General features: G+C 38.6%; 1 protein-coding gene across 2 annotated transcripts in view; it reads right to left on the bottom strand.

Moving 5' to 3' along the window:
* The window catches only part of KLF12 (KLF transcription factor 12), a 231,349-nt gene that overhangs the window by 149,753 nt on the left and 61,466 nt on the right, over positions 1-20,130 (bottom strand). For both annotated transcript variants that reach the window (XM_053971027.1, XM_053971028.1), the window contains exon 2: positions 16,080-16,143. In XM_053971027.1, the coding sequence (XP_053827002.1) occupies positions 16,080-16,100 (21 nt within the window). In that variant the 5' untranslated portion in view covers positions 16,101-16,143. The remainder of the gene's footprint in view (positions 1-16,079; positions 16,144-20,130) is intronic.

Below are 20,130 nucleotides of genomic sequence, written 5' to 3'. Positions count from 1 at the left end.
TGACTGTCAGGTAGAGCCCAGACCTCAAAAGCACCTGTGACTTGACACTGTCAGTGCCTGAGGCACATGCAAGGGTTGGCCTTCAAGCTCATGTTCCCCAGCTCAGATCCTTGCTAGAACTACCAGACCATGTCCAGCTGTATCCCTCTCATACCAGTACAAAGATGTGCACATGCAACACAAGTTTCTCAAATTCCTAGTCCATTGCCTAGATCTCTTGCAGAGAATACTACTAATTTTGAAAACAGCAGACTTCCAAAATTATGAAGTACTCAAATCCCTAAGGATGTAGCTATGTTGTAATCTGCAATATATTTTTACAGATCTGTCTCCAGGAAAAGACTTCATGTCGAGACAATATTCAGTGGAGATAACAGAGATCTCAAATTTTGCTGCTATAATCTTTTTTTATTAGCTTGGGTTTAAGTTAGTTTTAGGGAATATAAATAGAACTGAAGAGATGTGGTCAGCTTCCAGGTGACAGAGGATCACCAAGTGCATTGGTAACTAGAGGCCAATCTGCTATTTCTCAAATTCAGCAGGCAACCCTGTCAGCTTTGATGGCTTAAAATCCTTTTACATCAGCTCTGCTGTCCTGCCAGTTTTAGCGATTCTACAAATAATTATGGATCCTTCCTGTGGTACAGACACAATAGGTTACAACCAACAGTACTTACACCAAAGCCTCACATTTAACTTTTATCAACATTAATGACTTCATTGTCTTCCTTCTACTACAACATTCACAGAATATTTGATTTTTGTGAATATCAGTGGATTCAGTAAGTATCTGTGGATTTTCTTAACCATACACTTGAAGTCCCACATAATGAAAAAAGCCCAACCTCTCAGTCAAAGAGAGAGCGGGAAAAGAGCCATCATTTAGGAGTGCCACATATTTAAGAAAGGGTACATGTGCAGAAAGCATGTACTACTTTTATCTTTACACTAGAATTATTTTAAAAGACATCTTTTCAGAACATTTGACAAGTAATAGTAAAATAAACTCTTTTGGGTTTTTGAAGTGCAGACAAATAGTAAAGACTACTATCAAGCTAAAACTCATTACTTTTTCCCAAAAAAACCAAACAAAAACAACAAAAAACCCTCTAGCAATTCATTTAGATTGGCACTTCTCCTTGACCACTAATATAAGACAAGTGTTTTTAAAAAACTCTTGCTCAATTTCCAAAGCAGTGTTCCAGTATGTCAACTGCCCTTGAGACTGGAGAAGAGCTTAAAGAAGAGTTTGAAGATGAATAAGGCTTAAAATTAAAAACAAACCTCACCACCTGGCAAAAAAAAAAAAAAAAATTGTAACAGGAAACACAGAAGAATTGAAATTTCTAGTATTACAGTGACCAAATTTGCACATATTACTTAAAGGTTACCTTCACTGTTGTCTAAATGGTGACTATTTTGTACTTGCTGAGCAAATGAATATTAAATGGCATTGCCCAGGAGCTTGCCAGCAGATACACAGTGACTGCAATTTTACTCTGAATTCTGACTGTACCTGCTCTGGTCAGAAAATTAGCTGCTGAAAGCACAGGGAGCTGGCTGGCACAGTTCCCCCACCTTCCACTGTGCAAAGTGTGCTTCCATAAAAACAGATACAACATGGACTCTGTGTGCTGGAGAACAGAAGGAACATTTAGCATGTAGCAGTAGCCACAGTTTAGTCCAAAATTTGTGCATGAAATGGTATGTGGCAGGCCAAACATTGTTGCTCTTTGCCAAGAAGAGAAGATGCTCTCTACAGGATCTGCTTGGCACCATCGTCTGCACAGTCCAGAGGGACCATCACCTCAAAGCAACAGCACCTTCAGCTCTACAACTGCAAAGCTCCAGAGGGAGCAGTGAAACAACTGGGTAAGCACTTTCATAAGTCTGGGCATCAACACTTGCTTCAGAAATGGCGCTGGACCTTGCCATTTGTATTTCAAAGAAAATAAACACACTACCAATAATACTGTCTGTCCCACTGCTGCATGGGATCATACCCAAACCTTCAGCTCAGCAAGAAAACTGCTGCTCCTCCAGGTGCCATGTTCACGCCCCTAAAATAAAACATGGCAATAAACTGACCATCAGGGCCAAAATCTGGCTTCTTATAAACCATAGACATTACAAACTGTATTCTCTGAATGAGAGCAATATAAGGTTATGCCAACATTAAATAGCCTAGTGCCTTTTAGCAGCAGAGCCACAGAAATGTTAGGCAACTGGCACTGCTTCTGTACAGCAGGTAAGTAAGGGTAATTCCTTGTTTCTCACTGATCTGGGAGCTCCAACACAGAGGCAGAATGAAAAGGGAAAACAAGGAAAAGACAGCTTTTGTAACAACTAAAATTTAGGAATTTCAGCTAAGATTTGTTTTTATTTCAGATTTACTTTGTTTACATGCAATTTTTAAAAACTTCTGGAGTTTTTTACTATTAAAGACAGAGCACTATATGACACCCATAAGAGAACAACCTGTTCCCAGAAGTCAGTGGCTCAGTTCCAGTTCAGCCTGCCATGCTGCCCATGACAAGAACAGCAGCCTTGAGGAGGAGGAGGACACCTTGTGTGCAGTTGCACCTTCCAACACCAGGTATTGTAGGACACACCGCAAAGCGCACAGAAGGTTCACACAGAGCATCTGTCACAGTTCATGTACAAAGTCACAGATACCACAGGCAGTAAGTGGTGAAACCAAGTGCTCTTTCAATGGCCCTGTTCCAGCTGCCAGTTAGAGCTGCGACCACAGTCTCAGCCTCAGAAGCAGAGTCAGTTAGCAAAGCATACTTAAAGCTCATTTGATTCAAGGACAGGCCAAAATAACACAGGATTAATTAAACAAAACTGAATGATTGCACACTCAGATGAAAAGGTCAGACTACATGCCAGAAACTAAGCATTACTGTACATGCTTCTCACCATGGAGCAAACTCACTGCTTATTCTGACATGTTTAAAGAGAGGGAGTATACTGTGATAAAACTCCCAAATTGCAAATGTTTAATACCGTGTCCCAACCCAATCTCTGTTTTATTTAACAACAGTTTGAGGATTCCTGCTCCCTGCATACTTCAGTGGAAACTCCTGAAAAAATATGAATATTAAAGCTGGTGAGTAGTACAAAGCTCAAAAAAAGGGAAAACAGTTTAAAAAAAAAAAGGGAAAACTCTTGACTTCTGTTCATTTAGTGAATGAAATACAAAGCACCACAATTCATGAGTAATAATTTTTAAGTATCCACCAAATATTTTTTTAAATTGTATAAAATAACATTTTGCTCTCAGATTGATTGCATCAAGCCAATACCTAACTACTCACGAGGTACCTTCTTACTCAAGACAGAATTATCAAAATGCTTGTGTACAAAACTGCCAAATTAGATTTCACAAGCAATAAATTATAGTAGAATTAGGGCCCATTTTAAAGACAATTTCAATTAAGTGCTAAGAATTTCTAATTAACAAGTGTTAAACGTCGCCAACATGCGTTTCCCACAGATTCTCAAAGAAACTGTGATTCCTCAAACACATTTAAAAAACAAGTGCTCTGCACAAAATTACTGCAAATTATTAGAATAATGGCAAACGTCAAGATTAAAGAATAGTTTAAGTAATTCTAGACAGAGTAATAAAAGTCTGGAAAACATCAGAAAGAGATACAGAAGTAGCACATATAGCAGTACATTAAGAGACGCTTTGAACTTTGATTAAAACTTCTTGAAAAGGCAGAGATACCAAATTTGCTATATAAAGCAAATCAAACTCGGCAGTTATATTAATTTAGAGATTATAAACAAAATATATGGGTGTGTATCTAGGCAAAAGACAAGCTAATGCATAATTCATTTATACCAAGTCATTTTACAGCATGAAATATCATGGAAAAACTAGGGGAACAATGAATGCTATAGTCAAACTGGTTTTTTCTTAGGATCAAAGGATAATTTAGTGGGAAAGCTTTTCAGGAGATCTCCAGTCCAACCTCCTACCCAAAGCAGGGGCTAACTGGAAACCATGGGATTTGCACTGGAAGCCATAACTTCACACAGAGAGAAGCTAGCCTCATGACAAGTCTGCTTGTCTGATGAGCTGGATATTGGTTGAAAAACAATTGGACTTTTCTACAGATTTGTTTACCAAGAGCTATCATCAAGCACAAAAATACAGATACAACCTCTGGCTATGCAAACTTGAAAGAGGTACTGGGGCAATACCATCACTCATACAATAGCCTGGCTACATCCTTTCCCTAAGCATCCATTATTGACTACTCAAAGCAGAAGCAGGTAAGGTAGATGGACGTTTGTTCCAACAGAAAACACATTTCTATTTTTATGTTTCTTCTTTACGCATAATACACACCAAAAACATCAAAGTTAAATCAGCTCTAAACCATAGCATTTGGTCTCAAGAGCTGCACTTCAGAATGAATTGCCATTCTTCTGCCAAGTACCTGGTACGGATCACTGCCAAAAGGTACCTTAAACTAGGTAGGCCACCGTTCTTCTGCAGGATTTCACCACCTGACATTTACTGTAGAGCTAAATGAGATGGTCAGCACATGGCATATACAGCTTAGTATGGACTTCAAATAATAACTTCAGAACCCTCTCCCTTTGTTCCTCTCAGTGACTATTCGATCGCTGAAAATGCAGTGATACAGCCTGCCCATGTGTACTATTGCTCCTGGCCAGCTTCACAACTGGCAAAAATCACAGCCAAACAGCAGAACCTGGCAAAGCACCAGCACACTACAACCTATTGCTGTGCTCACTGAAACACTGAGAAGTATTACACCAAGCTATACAATAAAACTATTCATTCCTACCTGCTTTTGAACTGCACTTTGCATGAGAGGTGCCCTTTGTAAAAGCATTTGACAGAATCATGTGTGACTGCTAAATGTGCACCACTAGGTCTTTAAATCCTCATTAGTGCTCATGAAGTCAGAGCACCTGATTATACACTGCGCAGCAGGAAGGTCTAACAAAGTGTTGTTATTTGTATCATCCTTTCATCCTGTATCAACCTAGCATCACGCTCCCTTTAAAAATGTATAGTGACCTTACCTATGTCAAGGCTTTCAAGAAATAATGCACTGAGATAACTGGTTGCTTGGCATCATACATAGCCTTCAGAGCATGTGTCAAGCCCCGAGTCATACTAATATATTTAACATTTTTCATTAGGACATAAAAAGAAATTGTGCCTGTATAAATCACATATTTATTCCCAACACATGGCTTAGTTACACTGTGTAAAATGATGAAAACGATTTCCTGTCCATATTAGCTATGTCTCACATAGACTAAAATGCTTTTATTAGATTTACTTTGCACCACAAGAACTGGATGGATTAAGTTGCTCATATTTTTAAACACCGATCTCTGTATAGACATCAAGTGTTATGTGTACTGAATCCTTCTGAAGATACCCAGACCTCTAACATTAATAACATGACAAACTACCTCCATCATTATTCTGGTTGCTGAAATTCAATAAACATTACTAAAATCTCACCACTAAAATCACAGCCACAGTCGTTTCAAGAGCAGTGTTTATCAGACACTGAATGATGGTGGCACAAATCTGGTGAGCGATTCCCATGATCAATGTAGCTGATTCACGAGAATGCTCTCTATGCTGAAAGCTCAAAGCTCATGCCAAGTCAAAACTTCGCATGTAAAAAAAAAAAAAAAAACAAAAAAAAAAGAATTTTTTTATGAATACCTTTTCTTAAAAATCACTCCTCATGGGAGTACATGGACCTGTTGGAGCGAGTCCAGAGGAGGGACACCAGGATCTTTAGAGGGATGGAATATGAAGAAAGGCTAGGAAAACTGGGACTGTTCAGCCTAGACAAGAGAAGGTTTTGGGGAGAACTTACAGCAACCTGTAGCGAGCCTACAAGAAAGACGGAGAGAGACTTTTTACAAGTGTATGTAGTGATAGGACAAGGGGGAATGGATTCAAACTGAAAGAGGGTAGGGTTAGATTAGATACTAGGAAAAAAATCTTTTCTGTGAGGTTGGTGAAGCAATGGAAAATGTTTCCCAGAGAAGCTGTGGATGCCTTATCTCTAAAGTGTTCACAGCCTGTTTGAATGCTGCTCTGAGAAACCCAGTCTAGTGAAAGGTGTCCATGCCCCCAGCAGTGGGGCTGCATCTTTAAGGTCCCAGCCAGCTCAAACCATTTAGTACTTCTGGCTCTGTGCAGGCAACTACTGGTAGGTCACTTAGGTTTGGATTACAAATAAGAGACTTCTCTGATACAAATGTACACACAGCCCAAAGAAGGGCAAGCTGTGGAGAAGCAGGGCATGAGGAAGCTGTCCTAATCCAGGGGGATGTCCTTCAGACACCAAGACTCTTCAGAATCCTCTCCTGTGTACACAAAGGTCTGGTGCTGCATAGCTACATAGTGCAAATACTAAGTCTGGAGGCTGAAGTGAACTTTTCCCCTTGTTTGCCTTGCTCATATCATATTTAGGATTTTACTGCTGTTTGGGGAACAGTTACAAACACTTTAAATCACATTTGCCTGGTGTGATCTTTTATTTATTTACTCTAAAGATCCCCACGTGGGAGATTTCAGAGCCAATGGGGTGGAAGAATTTCAGTGTTTTAAAACACTTTCTGATGAAAACAACACCGTTCTTATAAAAGATTCCTCAGTCTCTGATCCCACCAGGCTGGCACTGTGGAGAGACATCAGCAAATATAAGCAGATGGGTTATCATGTTGGTGCCCTTCCTTCCACACTCCAGTAACTGTTACTGATACAGACTTGTGACTTGACAGAAATAACACATTTACCAGAAACACAGAAAAAAAAACCCTGACTGGCAAAAAGAAAAATCTAACTTTGTACATCAACTGATAAACAATAAATGCTACCTAGTATCCAGAGGAAATCTGGCAGAACTAATCCCAGCCTGCACCTGGGAATTAAAAGTGGAGCACAGCATACCTAGTAGACTGCCTAGCTATTGTCCGGCACAGCTGAAATCATTGGAAATATGTTTCTTCATTAACAAAAACAGAAACTTACATAATACTACTTCAAATAAATTAAGACTTTTTTCTGATAACCTGGTTTTACATTAGGTAAATAAATGCCTTATTTCTGTGCACTAGGCTCTTCTAGAAGAACTAGCAATTGACATAAGATTAATACAAAAGAATTCTTAAGCTGCATACAGCTCACAAAAGCCAGAACCTAAGGACATCATTAACTCTTCTGGAAACTTGCTATGCCCCAAAGTAAATCTTTTCCTTCGAGCAAAAGTGCTAAGTAGCCTTGATCATTAGGAAGTTTTGCTAAAGATCAAAGAGCAATGGCACATTTACATTCAGAATAACGTAAGAGTCCAACTCTTGCTTGAAACCAAATACACAGCTGAAAAGGATACAACAGGAGTTGGGTGTTGTTATTACCTCCGAAACTTAACTATTTTACTTTTCCAGTGTTTCTTTGTCCATTTTCCATGCTGAAAAGGTATTATCAGCTGAAGTAGAAAAACAGGCTCTTCCACACCAACCAAAGTGGCTAAATCAGTTTGATAAAAAATGAAATCCTGCAACTTTTTAACATTAAAGCTTCTTTCCAAAACGCACCCACTTTTAAATAACAAAGGCTCTAAAACTTCTGAAATTATCATTACCACTATAGAACTAACAGCAGGTATGCTTGGTTTATAAATACTTTCCATATATTTAAATATATAATAGTTAGAATAATTACCCAACCTGTTATGAGCATCTTATATCAAGCCATGAATTAATATCTCATTTCACTACATAAAAAAATATATTTTCAGAGATGTATGTTGCTTGTCCTCCCTGAAGAGCTCAATAAGAAAGCATGATGGCTGAATGGATTCAGGTCATTCTAAAGAAAGGTTTAGTTCCTTGTACATGAACAGCCAGGATATTGTGAACTCTCTGGCTCTCTTTCTCCATATTAAAAAAAAAAAAAAAAGATTACCCTTGCTTTATGCAGAGATTATTATGGCAATTCACTTGTTTTACATCCTGTGATAAAATAAACTCCATTGTCATTCTGCCTGGAGCTCCTGTATCTCATCCACTATGTAAATCTCCAAAGAGTAGTTCAGCTAACATCATCTCAGTTCCACTGCACTTAAGACAACCTACACATCTAAGTTAATTTTCATCTTCCTAAGACCAACAGGCACTCCTTACTTCTTAATTTGCAAGAGAGATTCTCACTGTCATTTCAGTTCAGAAACATCTAATCCCATATTCGTATAGTTTTAAATGAAACTTAGATTGTACTCCAAATGTCTGGGTTTTGAGGGTTGTACCATGCTCTTAAAAATATGGAAAAAAAAAAAAAAAACAAGGAAAACATAATGTTTTGTATCTTGCTATTTCTAAGACACCTTTTATCATGTGTTTAGCCTTTAGTGGTTGGGGGTTTTTTGTTTGTTTTTTCCTAATACAAATACTGAAATGCTTCTATATTACTTTAAAATTAAGGTGGAAACTCAGCATGTTTACCTATAATGTTTGAAAGCCTAGGCCTTTGTTTTCACTGGAGCTATGCCCACATGTCCATCACAGCTGACTGCAATCACAGCTGCAGCTGACTGCTATCAAACTGAACACCAAAAAACTTCAGTAAATAGCAAAGTTCAAAAGAAGGTGACAGCCTCAAAGCAGAGAACTTGCCCTTTCCTGACTCATCACCAGACCTCTGCATAAGAAAGACTTAATGAATCATCACGTGGGAAGCACAAGAGTGAGTCGAGATTTAGATTAACACTGGGAGCTTGTTTTCTCTTTTAGACATATGTCCTTGGGTATAGGAAATACCATACCCAGTGGAATCATTATTCAGGTCTGTTAGCAGTGGATATCAGTATTAAACTGTCTTCTCCTTATGTGCTAGCTACTGAATTCTAACACATTCTTCTACACCATCATATGAGAAGTGACAAATTGCCATTGTTTGACATCATGCTCTCCACAGGATGTCAAAAATACTAAAATCCAAATGCGCTTACTTCTACCACTAAATTCTTATTGTCAGATACGTAGGAAAAGGAAAACAAGAACACATAGTATTTCAGTATCTAGTTCTATGTATCTTAATCTGCACCACTGTTCAGATGGAGATTATTCCCTTCCTCATCACAAAGAAAAGATTAACTCCAAAATGCAATTAGTTGTGATGCTTCATGATATTGAGAATTAATATCTCCACACAAGAGAAGTATCTTTTTTTCCCATGCAAAGTTATATGCTTATAACTAATGACCAGAAAGAGGTCATAATAAACTGAAGTAGCAAGTAGCAAGTCCTGTATATCTGGTTTTAAATTGTTTTATTTTATGGATTATGCTCAACAGAAATGAAGATTATTCTGTTTCTTGGAAACTGAAAACCTGAGAGTATGAATTTAAAAATTTTTGTCCCTATTAGGCACTTTGGAAACTTGTGTCATACTTCTGAAAATACACATATCAAAATGGTCAGGACATGCATGAAAGCATTTCCTGATCTAAGCTAAAGCAGTAGCACTCTTGGCTCACTTCCCACTATAGCCTGAACTGAGGAAATGCTCACCTGAAAATTTCTCACCTAGATCTTTAGGCTGTTTCCACCATTTTATTTCATATATAGCCTGCAAGACGAATTTTGGAGACAAGAGGTGGTATGAGTTTCTGCTCCACCTGAGATGCAGGAACTCTGTTTTTAACACATCTCTCCCTCCCAGCAGGGGAACACCAACACACACCACACGTTTTCAACAGAAATGGGAACCAAGGGTGTCTTTGCCCACATTATAAAGCTATTTGTTATTTTATACTCACAGACTAGTTTTTGTTAACTCTGCTCTGAGCTCTTGCTGATCTTTTCAAGATGAAGTTTTACATTTTTTTTTCCACTCCCATAATGAATTAAAAACCAAACAAAGAAAACCCTCAACCCGACAAAAAATTCTCAAACTTCAAAAAACAAAGCAACATTTACAGGAGGATTGTGATCACAGGATGCATTTAAAAGCTCCCTCTGACCTTAAAAAATCAGATGAAGTTACCACACTTCAAGTCTTATAATCAACAGCAGTAAATAATACAAACTATAGACGCTAAACCATTTACTAAATAAGAGCATAAAGGGTTATCTATTAACTTTCAGAAGTAGTTTAAACGGCACTCTACAGAACTGAGTTATGTCAGTAGGTGAAGAAGTAAGCTCTTAAAACAGCTTTCACCTACATCCACAATTTACTACCCACAGACCATCCTCACCACCTATCTCTTTATGGAGAAGTGATCCAGGCAACACCAGCAAGATCTACCTTTGCTTTACAACGACATTTAGTAATTTTCATTACTTGAACTGTGAAAAGAACATTTTAAATATTCCACGTTTTTATCACATTTTGTCAATTCTAGACAAACTACTCTCCTGTAAACTGCACTATAATGTGGGCTGCCTTACTCCCCCACACATCACCTCACATGAAAATTGCTGCCACTCTCTTTTATGCAATTCTCCATTCTTCCTATTTCAAAAAACGGTTTAATAAAAAGGATTTTAATTCAAAAACCAATGCATCTGAAATATTCCACATCAGCTCCAAGCAGAGCAGAAGTCTGTGGAGACACTGGATGCAAACCCTGCACACCACTGCTGAGCCAAAGACATTTCTCCCAATTATGAACAAAGCCTTTTGGGCAACTTTGCTCTGACTAATTGAGAATACAACCTTATTTATAAAATATGAAGATATCTGTATTGATTTTAGAGTAAAGCTTGAGATTTTGCAGAAGACCAGGCTTTGACAGGGCAAGCCTAACTCACTCTATGCCTACTTTCTACGCCTTTCTGAAAACTCAGAGTGCAAAAAGACCACAGCTATCTTCAATCAGTAAAATAACACTTCTGAAATATACTGCATTTTTTATATATAAAACTTAAAAGAAATGGTTAGGATACTCCATGGATGTTTTACCCCTAACCCATATTGATAGAAACTAAATACAAAAACAAAACCCTCAAAATCATAACCCAATTTTATTTAAACAAGGTCAGATCACAAGCCAACTCCTAAATATGATTTGTCCACAATCTACACATATGTGTGCCACCAAGAGAGTTAGGAAACTAATAGAATGTAGCTAAGACCCAGGATCCATAGATGAGAAACTACTTAGATTATGCAAGCATCTGTCTGGAAGAAATTAAGAAACGAGCTGTGTAGAACAAATTTTGTACTGCTGTTCATAAGGAAAGCCTAATAAGAACACCAGGGTCTTTCCAGAAATCATTCCATAACTTTGCAAATGCAAGGGAAACAGGAAAGAGCTCATAGGCAAACTCACAAAGCTGAAGTGGTTTGTTGCAAGCCATCTTAAAGCCTTTTTCTCCTTGGGAAATTTCAGTGTTGGAAATTACCTCAGCAATTTTTCAGTCATGGGCCTTAGCTCCAAATTCACCTCACCTTACCTGCAGTAGGACTGAGCCTACAGTGAGCAAACCTGGGGCTACAGTGTGCACCATGCACAGCCCTCTAGCACCAGTGGGAAAAGACAGGAGCAAGAGACAGCACAGTATGTGGCTGCTGATGTGAAGAACAGGAAAAGAAAGAAAATCACTGCTGTTCCTCCCTTTCCGCAACGTAAGATTTCGGGAAAAGCTTTCCTCCCACTCTACAGTTTCAGTGTTAACTTTTACGTTTTTCACCAACAGCAAGTAAAAGCAGATCTGTCCTGTGAATATGACTGAGCTCCAGACAACTGCCTGCTATCTGTTTACATTATGAAATATTCATTAAAAATCAACTGTTAAGGGACCCATCTTGATAAATGTTAGACAACAGATGAAGCCAAAAGAACTCCACATCCCCCTGCCTTGCTGAAGGCCATCAGTCATTTTTAAGTAGTCATTTGTTACACTGTTTTATCCAGCTAATTTATAATCACAATGAATTAAGACAAAACATCCAACTACAGCCTCTTTGCCTGAGAGTAATCTAAACTGAAAAGCATATGACAAAAAGATAGATTGATGGTCAGTGTGAATTAATTCCCTTGAGATTCATATATTTTACCAAGTTGATGTTTCTAGTCATAAAGATATTCCAAGAATTCACTGAATGATGCTAGATGAGAAAGACTCCTTAAGAGCAGCCACTTTCTTTCTAGAAAAACTGCATTTGTTTGCAATACAGAGGGGACAACTGACAAGAAAAACCAAAAATATCACCACACTGTTACCACTATACTGACTATGCAAATAAAACCATAAAACTTCCTGAAAACATTCTCAAATACATATTACAAAGCCATTTTTTTATCATGATCAGACTTTAAAAAGCATGAAAAAGGGAAAAGATGAAGTCCAATGAATCCAAACTCCATACAAAGCCAGGGCAGATCCTGAGTCAGATGAGATGACCCAGGGGCTTGCCCAGCCGGCAGTGGAGCATGGGGTAGAGCCCTAGGCCTGCAATCAGCAGCTAGCAGGTTCTGCACCCTCCCATGCCCTGCTACATGCAGGAGCCAGAGGAGGTGAGGCAAGGGCACATAAAAGGTTGGGAGATTCCTGAAATGGAGGGGGCTTTCAACAGTTCAAGAAACACGTCCTTAAGTCCCTTCCTCTAAACAGCTGAGCTGAAGTTTGCTCTTGGTTGGTTTGGTTTTGATTTTTTTGAAGACATGACATACAGAAAATTAGGAGTCATCCTTACACCATTAAACTCAGTGTAGTTCATCACTTTTCCAGCATTAAATAACTTAGAATATCATTAAACCTGATCAGCTGAACTGCCCAGTGTTATTTCTAGAAGCTGTTCATGAAACCACAGTGTGAGTGGTGTGATTCACCCATGGCCACTTGTTAATACAACCCAGATCTCTGCTTTTCCAATCTGAACAACCTCTTTTTCCCCTTTAGTTTTGCTCTCTGACCTTCTTTCAGTCCTGTTTACCTGGTTTTGAAGTCTTGATCTTTATTTTGCCCAGAACCTTTGAGCTATAGTTTTTCTCTGTCAGTTACCCATTTCCTTACCAGCTCCTACCCAAGTCTCACCCCCCAACACCCCCATTCAGCCACTGTACACTGAAAAACATAAACTTTAAATACCTGATTCAACAGATAAATGAACCTCTGGATGCAGCTGGACATGGAAAATGCAGAAGCATCATAAGCTGCATGCATTCAACATACCCATGTGCTGTCAGATTTACTTTTGCATATTTCTTTTTTCTGCTAGATATTCATCTAACTTCATTTTATGAGACAAAGAATTATGCCCATTTTTCCTTCATCAGTTGCATATATGCTTAGATATCACTTATTTATACAACACAATGTTTACATATATTTTGATGCAGACAAAGGAAGACCTTAAATATACCAGTATAACATACAGTCAATGCAACACAAGTTGTTTACACTCCCAACAATACACCAACATTTTAATGTTAGCAGTGAAAATCTTTCAAAACTAGATTAGTAGAGGAGCATTAAAACAAAAAGCTAAGGCAGGGTGCTGGCTGAAATCCAATCTCTTCTCTATTGGAGTCAGAACTTTATCAACTGATCTTAACAGTGACCACAGAGAAGCCTTCTCCACCTCTGTTGCTTAAGCCTTCTGGAATAATTTCTTCCCAGAAAAGGAATTTTTAGCCTCAAGCTTTGAATTCCTCCATGTAACCACATTTTTCTTTTCATTCAGCGATATGATTTAATCACAGTACTTTCCTAATATAAAAGACTACCAGTAGGATTCAGAGTCCTACATTTGCAAAGGCTGCCAAACAGAATACATGTAAAGAAGTAACTCAGTACCCCCTTCCTTATCTGCACATATTTAGAGCAGCTTCCCACAATTACTGCGGGAAGTCATCAGAAGGGCATGAGAGAGTGGAACTATGGCTTGACAGGAAAGAGGTCACCCTGTTCTCCAGTTCTTCCTTCCTCATTCCACCACTCTGTGTTAAACCAGAAGAGCAAAAGCAGAGAGAGGAACAGTGATACACAGCTAACAGAGATACAGCTCTCATGCAATTACAGAAACCTGCAAAAAGGTCAAATTCTTTCAAGAGTCTTTTACTTTTGCTTGATCTGGAAGCTGTCCCTCCTCTGCACACACTCTGGGTATGACAGCCCCTCTCAAAAAATAAATCCTTAACTTTTTCTGCCCTGGTGTCACTTCCCAAACCAAATACCTAAGACATAGCCTGTCCCAGTTAGTTCTCAATCCAACACAGAACATTACTACACTATGGTAGTACTACTCTGTGCTGTCTCCTGGACAGCAAGAGTTGTCCACTGTAACAAAATGATATCCACAGATGGCTTACAGAAAATTAGTTTGGTTTTTTACCCTCTCACACTTTCTGTAAGTGAAGTGCCTCCCCAAGTTTGTAAAGATTTTATCACCTCACTCCTGAAAGATGCAAGTAAGGTTTAGGAAGTATCAGGTTTTCACTCTGCTATTCATAGCCAAGAGCTCTGAGCAGGGAAGTGTTTGCTCTGCCATGACGCTGGCCCATCCCAAGCTATTAGACATCGGTATGGGCAGCAGCCACTGACTTGTCAGCAATCAAACCAAAGAAAAATTCCTCAAGACTTTGTGTTCTGGTTTTAGCAGGAACAACTGCTGCCTCATGTGGGCATATGGGCCCCTGACCCCATGGAAAAAATTGTGTACATTTCTGCACAGCTACTAATACCACTTTGTCTCTATCAGGGTTTAAATTTGGCTCTGGGAGGCTGGAGGTGTTTTCTGGGACCTGCAGCATACAAAACAGATGTTCTATGGATGCTTCTGAAGATTGTTTTGCTGGCTGTTATTTCAGGAAACAAAATTCAAAGACATAGATCATTCCCTCAAATCTCATGCCGCTTGTGAATTTGGAGGTAGCTGGAATCAGCATGTCCACTTCTCTGTTGTAAACACTCAAGAAGTTTACCCAAGAAGGAATTACACTCTACTGTATCCAGGTCAGTAGTTCATAAACAGCAAAACTTCTGAACCACTAAAAGCTCGATAAAACCAAATTACCACTGAGAAAAATAAGACTCTGTCCTCTTGAACTACTTTGCTAAGTTAAAAGAACTGCAGACTTACATTTCTTGTATTGAACTAATACTGTGCTTTTGAAAAACAAAACCTGGGGTTTTTGCTGGTCTTTTGATTGTTTCCATCCCTGACTGGGATTCAGGGTTTGACAGAAGCTCTCAAGGAAACAGGCTTCCCACAATAACACCCCTCCTTGACTATTAAGAGTTTTCTGAATGCTTTATTTAGCCAAGCTGCTGCACAGCATTCCCCTGGACTGTGCCCTGTATCCCACTGTACCACACCCTGCATTTGTCAATACAATTCATTTGCTCTGGTGTAAATCCACAGGCAGCATCATCTGTGTTTAAACAGCCTTGGTGGGAACTGGTTATCATAGTATCCCAGAAAAAGATTGTCCCTCATAGTCACCAATAACTCAGATTGGCAGAGGTCAAGGCTTGGTGTCTTAAAACACTAGCCAGTCGTGGAGGTCCATCAATAGCTTCTTCCTTTTTAATGATCACAGAAAACTCAGAGTGCAAAACAACCTTCTATCACAAGAAAACAAAGCACCAAGATAACTTCCAAAGAGATCCTCTCCTGTTTAACAGATCCATCTTAAACATTGACAGATCCATCTGTCAATGTGGCATCTGAGTGCTACTCCACAACATACTAACCATCATAGTCAGTAGCTATAATGGAAGACAACACCCCTCTAATTCTCCATTCATCTTTGCATGGAAGAATGATGAACACCACTATGTATGAGCCCACTCAAACACCTGGCTTCAAAGGAATTGCCTATTTCCTTAACCATACTACTGGTTTTTCTGCTGAACATTCAGTTATTGTCTGCAAACACTGCATTAAGCCACGACTGTTAAGGTACAGTATTGCCCTGCCTCAAAGACAACACCGCATACAAAACTCAGGCCAGTTATGTAAGCTATTCTGTTTAATAACACAGTGTACATTTTTGATACCAGCATTAATACATATAATGCATATAGCTGTAAAAATGTCAACCAACTTTTATGGCTTTCCTCTTCATATGAATATTCAGTCATCCATTTGTCCCTAGATCCACTTCAATCCTGAAAAAGAAAGTATTAAATCATTTAATTCGTGTATTTTCTGAGAAGTTCAATAATTTCTCAAGTATGTTGTGCATGTAAATACAAAAAAATCTAACCACAGATATCTATTCCATAGTAAACCATAGGTCAGAAGAACAGTAATTTTGTAAGCACTTAAAAATGGATAAATACAACAAAAAAAGTATATTGCAGAAAGCCTTATGTTTCCTCTTAACTAATGATTTTCATCAAAGTTCTGTGTTTTTAACTTCTGTGCTGCTATTTCAGCTCACTAAATCCCAACTGCTTTAATTAGTCTTCTGAGCCCACTATGTACCAGTACCCTGCATTTGTACAGGAAAACTTTCCAGCAGCTACAGAGGACAAGCATTCTTTACCAATATTTCAAACTGTATTTCCCAAAAATACTATGTACAATCCCAACAGTGACACATTAAAAAACTGTCCAAGACCACCACAAAATCTGAATATGTATTTCTTTCAGGGTTTCCTATAGATACATGATCAGTTTAGTTATGAGGGCTACAAAGAAGAACAGAGGGCTGCAGCATCCTTCCTGTGAAGAGGGGCTGAAAGAGTTGGGGTTGTTCAGCCTGGAGAAGAGAAAGCTCTGGGGAGATCTTACAGCACCTTCCAGTACCTAAAGGGGCTACAAGAGAGCTGGAGAAGGACTTTTTACATGGGCTCATACCGTAAGACAGTGTTTCAAATGAAATGAGGAGAAATGTAGATTAGATGTTTGAAATAAATTCTTTACTGTGAGGGTGGCGAGGCATTGGCACAGGTTGCCCAGAGAAGTTGTGGATGTTCCATCCCTAAAAGTGTTCAAGGCCAGGTTGGATGAGGTTTTGAGCAACCTGACCTAGGGGGTGGCATCTCTGTCCATGGCAGAGAGATTGGAACTAGATGAACAGTAAGTCCCTTCCAACTCAAAACATCCTATGATTCTATGTTAATCTATAAAAGAAAAAAGCATATAGAGATTCAAATATTGTGTTCTGTGAGGCTCCTTCAGGTTTAAGAAAACAAACAAACTCAGTAGTCCAACTTTTTAAAAAAGTCTTGGGGCAGAAAAAAAAATCTTCAGATGTCCAAAATTTAAATAATAGACAGGATGTCTTAAACCCCTTGACAGAATATGTTCATGTATCTGGAAGCAAATGCTACTTACATATGTCTCTCTTAATAATGGAAATAGTGTGAAGTCAAGAATCTGAATCTGCTGTTAGACTTAGTATGAACAATCTGCTGTTATTTTTCTGTCATTCAAAATAAGGTTATCCTTCAAATACCAGTACAGCATCACCTGCCTGATTTTAAACCACATTCCAGTAGTTCATTACTGCTGTATATATGACAACATGACAGGTTTCCAAATACTATACAAACTTTCACAGTGAAAAGAAGCAGCTCCCTTAAGAAAATAAAAATAGTCCATTCATATAGTGTGTTATTATCATACTGACTAAACATCACACACTTATATTTTATTCCTAAGAAAATATTACGTTTAATAGAAGAAAGTAAGTTTCAAATATTTGTATGAATTATAAAAAGCTGCGAAGTCACCACACTGACCTAACTGAATACCATAGACTGTAAGCATGCTAACTGTTGTAGACCATTTGTCTTCTCTCATGCATCTTGTAGACTCTCTTTTCCTTTTTTATTTAATCTCCCTTGGCATTATTTGGATTATTTCAAAATCTCATGTAGCAGATTCCTTTTTTTTTTTTTTTTTTAAACTGCACACTTGAAGAACCACCTTTGAATTTGTAGCTGCTCTTTCCTCTGTGCTCTTGTCCAAAAATGGGACAACTGGACCACATTTTCCATATCCTGGACTTACACGATGTGGTCACCTAACCTGTACAGGAAATTACTTACTCATTTCCTTTCTTTAAATTAAATGCAATGTATCCAAAAGCTTCATGGAGTCTCTATGACAGAAGACAGAGTTTGACTGGTAATTGTTTCCAGTTCTCCAGGTTTTCTCATCATTACTCCTCTCTACATGCACACAGACACACATGTTCCTGCAACACAACTTAGCTTCAAGTTACACACCAGCGCTGGAGTCCTATTATGTTACGGTGGCTATGGTGACACAGCAAACATGGGTCTGTGTTTCAGAACTAACAAACCACTATCCAACCAGCCAGAGCTGCAGCTGTGGTTTTGCATTATTAATTCATGTCCAAGGGTCCTCCTCATGGAAAAGCTACTTCTTTAGCAATGACAAGTAACTGGGTTTGCTTATTAATGCTCCTCAGGTTTGCACAATTAACAAGCACTGAATTGCCCACATCCTTGCACCACTGGGTGTTCTCCTCTATGGAAGGGCTTCTATTTTAGGCTGCTTTTGAGAAGATTAAGAGCAAACCTTTTTCCTCTGAAAATAACATTTAAGTAGTAACTTTGTAAAAGTTTGCCCTGACTTTCAAAAGTGCTGAAAAGCTTTTACTTCATATGAAAGGACTTCAACATGCATATGAAAAAAGGGCCCATCCATTCTGCCGCATGCGTCACCGCCATGAAACCCATTTTGGACTTTGGTTTTCAGTCCCTTGCAGTGAAATGTTACTTTTTACTATCAGGAATATGGAATCAGACATTGAAGTCCAAGTAGAAACATCTTTCATTTGAATCAAGCAGGTTTTACAGTCGAAGAAAACCTACCCAACGAGACAGCTGCGCAATATTTCTGATTTGAAATCTTTAAGTTAAAAAGGCTCTTAAGTAATCACAGAGCAAAGCACAAATCATCATTTTCAACCAAAAGAATGAAATTTAAGCAAACACAGAATTATGCCCTCCTCAACCCAAAGCCTAATTTTCACCTTAAAATAGTGTTTTGGGACCCCAGGAGTTTATGAATGACACCAAACATTAGATTCCTTTTTCTACAGCAAGAAGAAACCAAATAAATTTGGTTGGTTACACTTAGTCCATTTTGAAAACCTGTCTTGATCAGATTAGATGCCCTGGTTGTGCCACCCCGACCAGCATGGCTACCCCCTGGTGGAGCTGAGCAAGACTCCTGGATCACATTAAAGGAGCATGAGAAGAGTTTCAGGACAATCATGCTGAGCATATTTCAGGAAAGACAGAAGTCCCTCCAGGTGCAGAGGTAGCCATACCCCTACAAATAGAACACTTTTGAACATATAAACCCACACAGTTCATTAGTTCACAAGACCGGACTGGTATCACTTTTATTTATCTTTTACATACTGATAATTTTAAAGAAAATTCACATTAATACATTAACAAATTACTCCTTGTGCTATTTTTACTCTTTTATAATTCAGATAGGTATGGGAATATACATTTGAAAAAGACCAACACATTTGCAAAGTTAAGTCATTTGCTGAATCAGAATTTACTAACTTTTCCCTCTACAAAACAAACTCCTTATTTGGACATAAGGGGGCTAGTCACCTTCTTACATAATCTATTTTTTTTCCAAGTATGCACTTTTCTTCTTGAAAGCCCTTAGATCTGTATTTTGACTTCTGCAACCCCTTTCAAAGGCCCTGAGTCACACCAAACTCCGACAAAACCATCAAGACTTCTCCCAGACTCATCAAGACCACCCTTGCCATCAGGTAAGGCAGGATCACTGAAAGCTCAGTTTCAGCACTATTCAGAGATGAACACAGGTTATCCTCAAACCAGTGTTAAGGATAGCTACCCTTTTAGTAACAGTGATCACACACTTGTCCTTTTTCCCCAAGTTTCTGATTCTTGCAGGGACATTCATAAACTCCATAAAGTGACATTTTGCACAAGCTACAGATAAAATATACATTAACCACAAGCTACAGATCCACAACAGTCCTTGGCAATTAAAACTGATACAGGATAGGAGATGCTGGCATACAGTCCAGCACTGAACTGATCCCGAAGTCTTCCTCAACTGGACTTCAAGTGTCTCCCTTTCCTGACTTGGGTCTGGTCCCCAGGATATTTGTAAACTGAATG

Source organism: Vidua macroura, chromosome 2 (assembly GCF_024509145.1).
Source record: "Vidua macroura isolate BioBank_ID:100142 chromosome 2, ASM2450914v1, whole genome shotgun sequence".
Lineage (NCBI taxonomy): Eukaryota > Metazoa > Chordata > Aves > Passeriformes > Viduidae > Vidua > Vidua macroura.
Note: the sequence above shows the minus strand (reverse complement) of the source record. Positions and strands in the feature narration are given on the sequence as shown.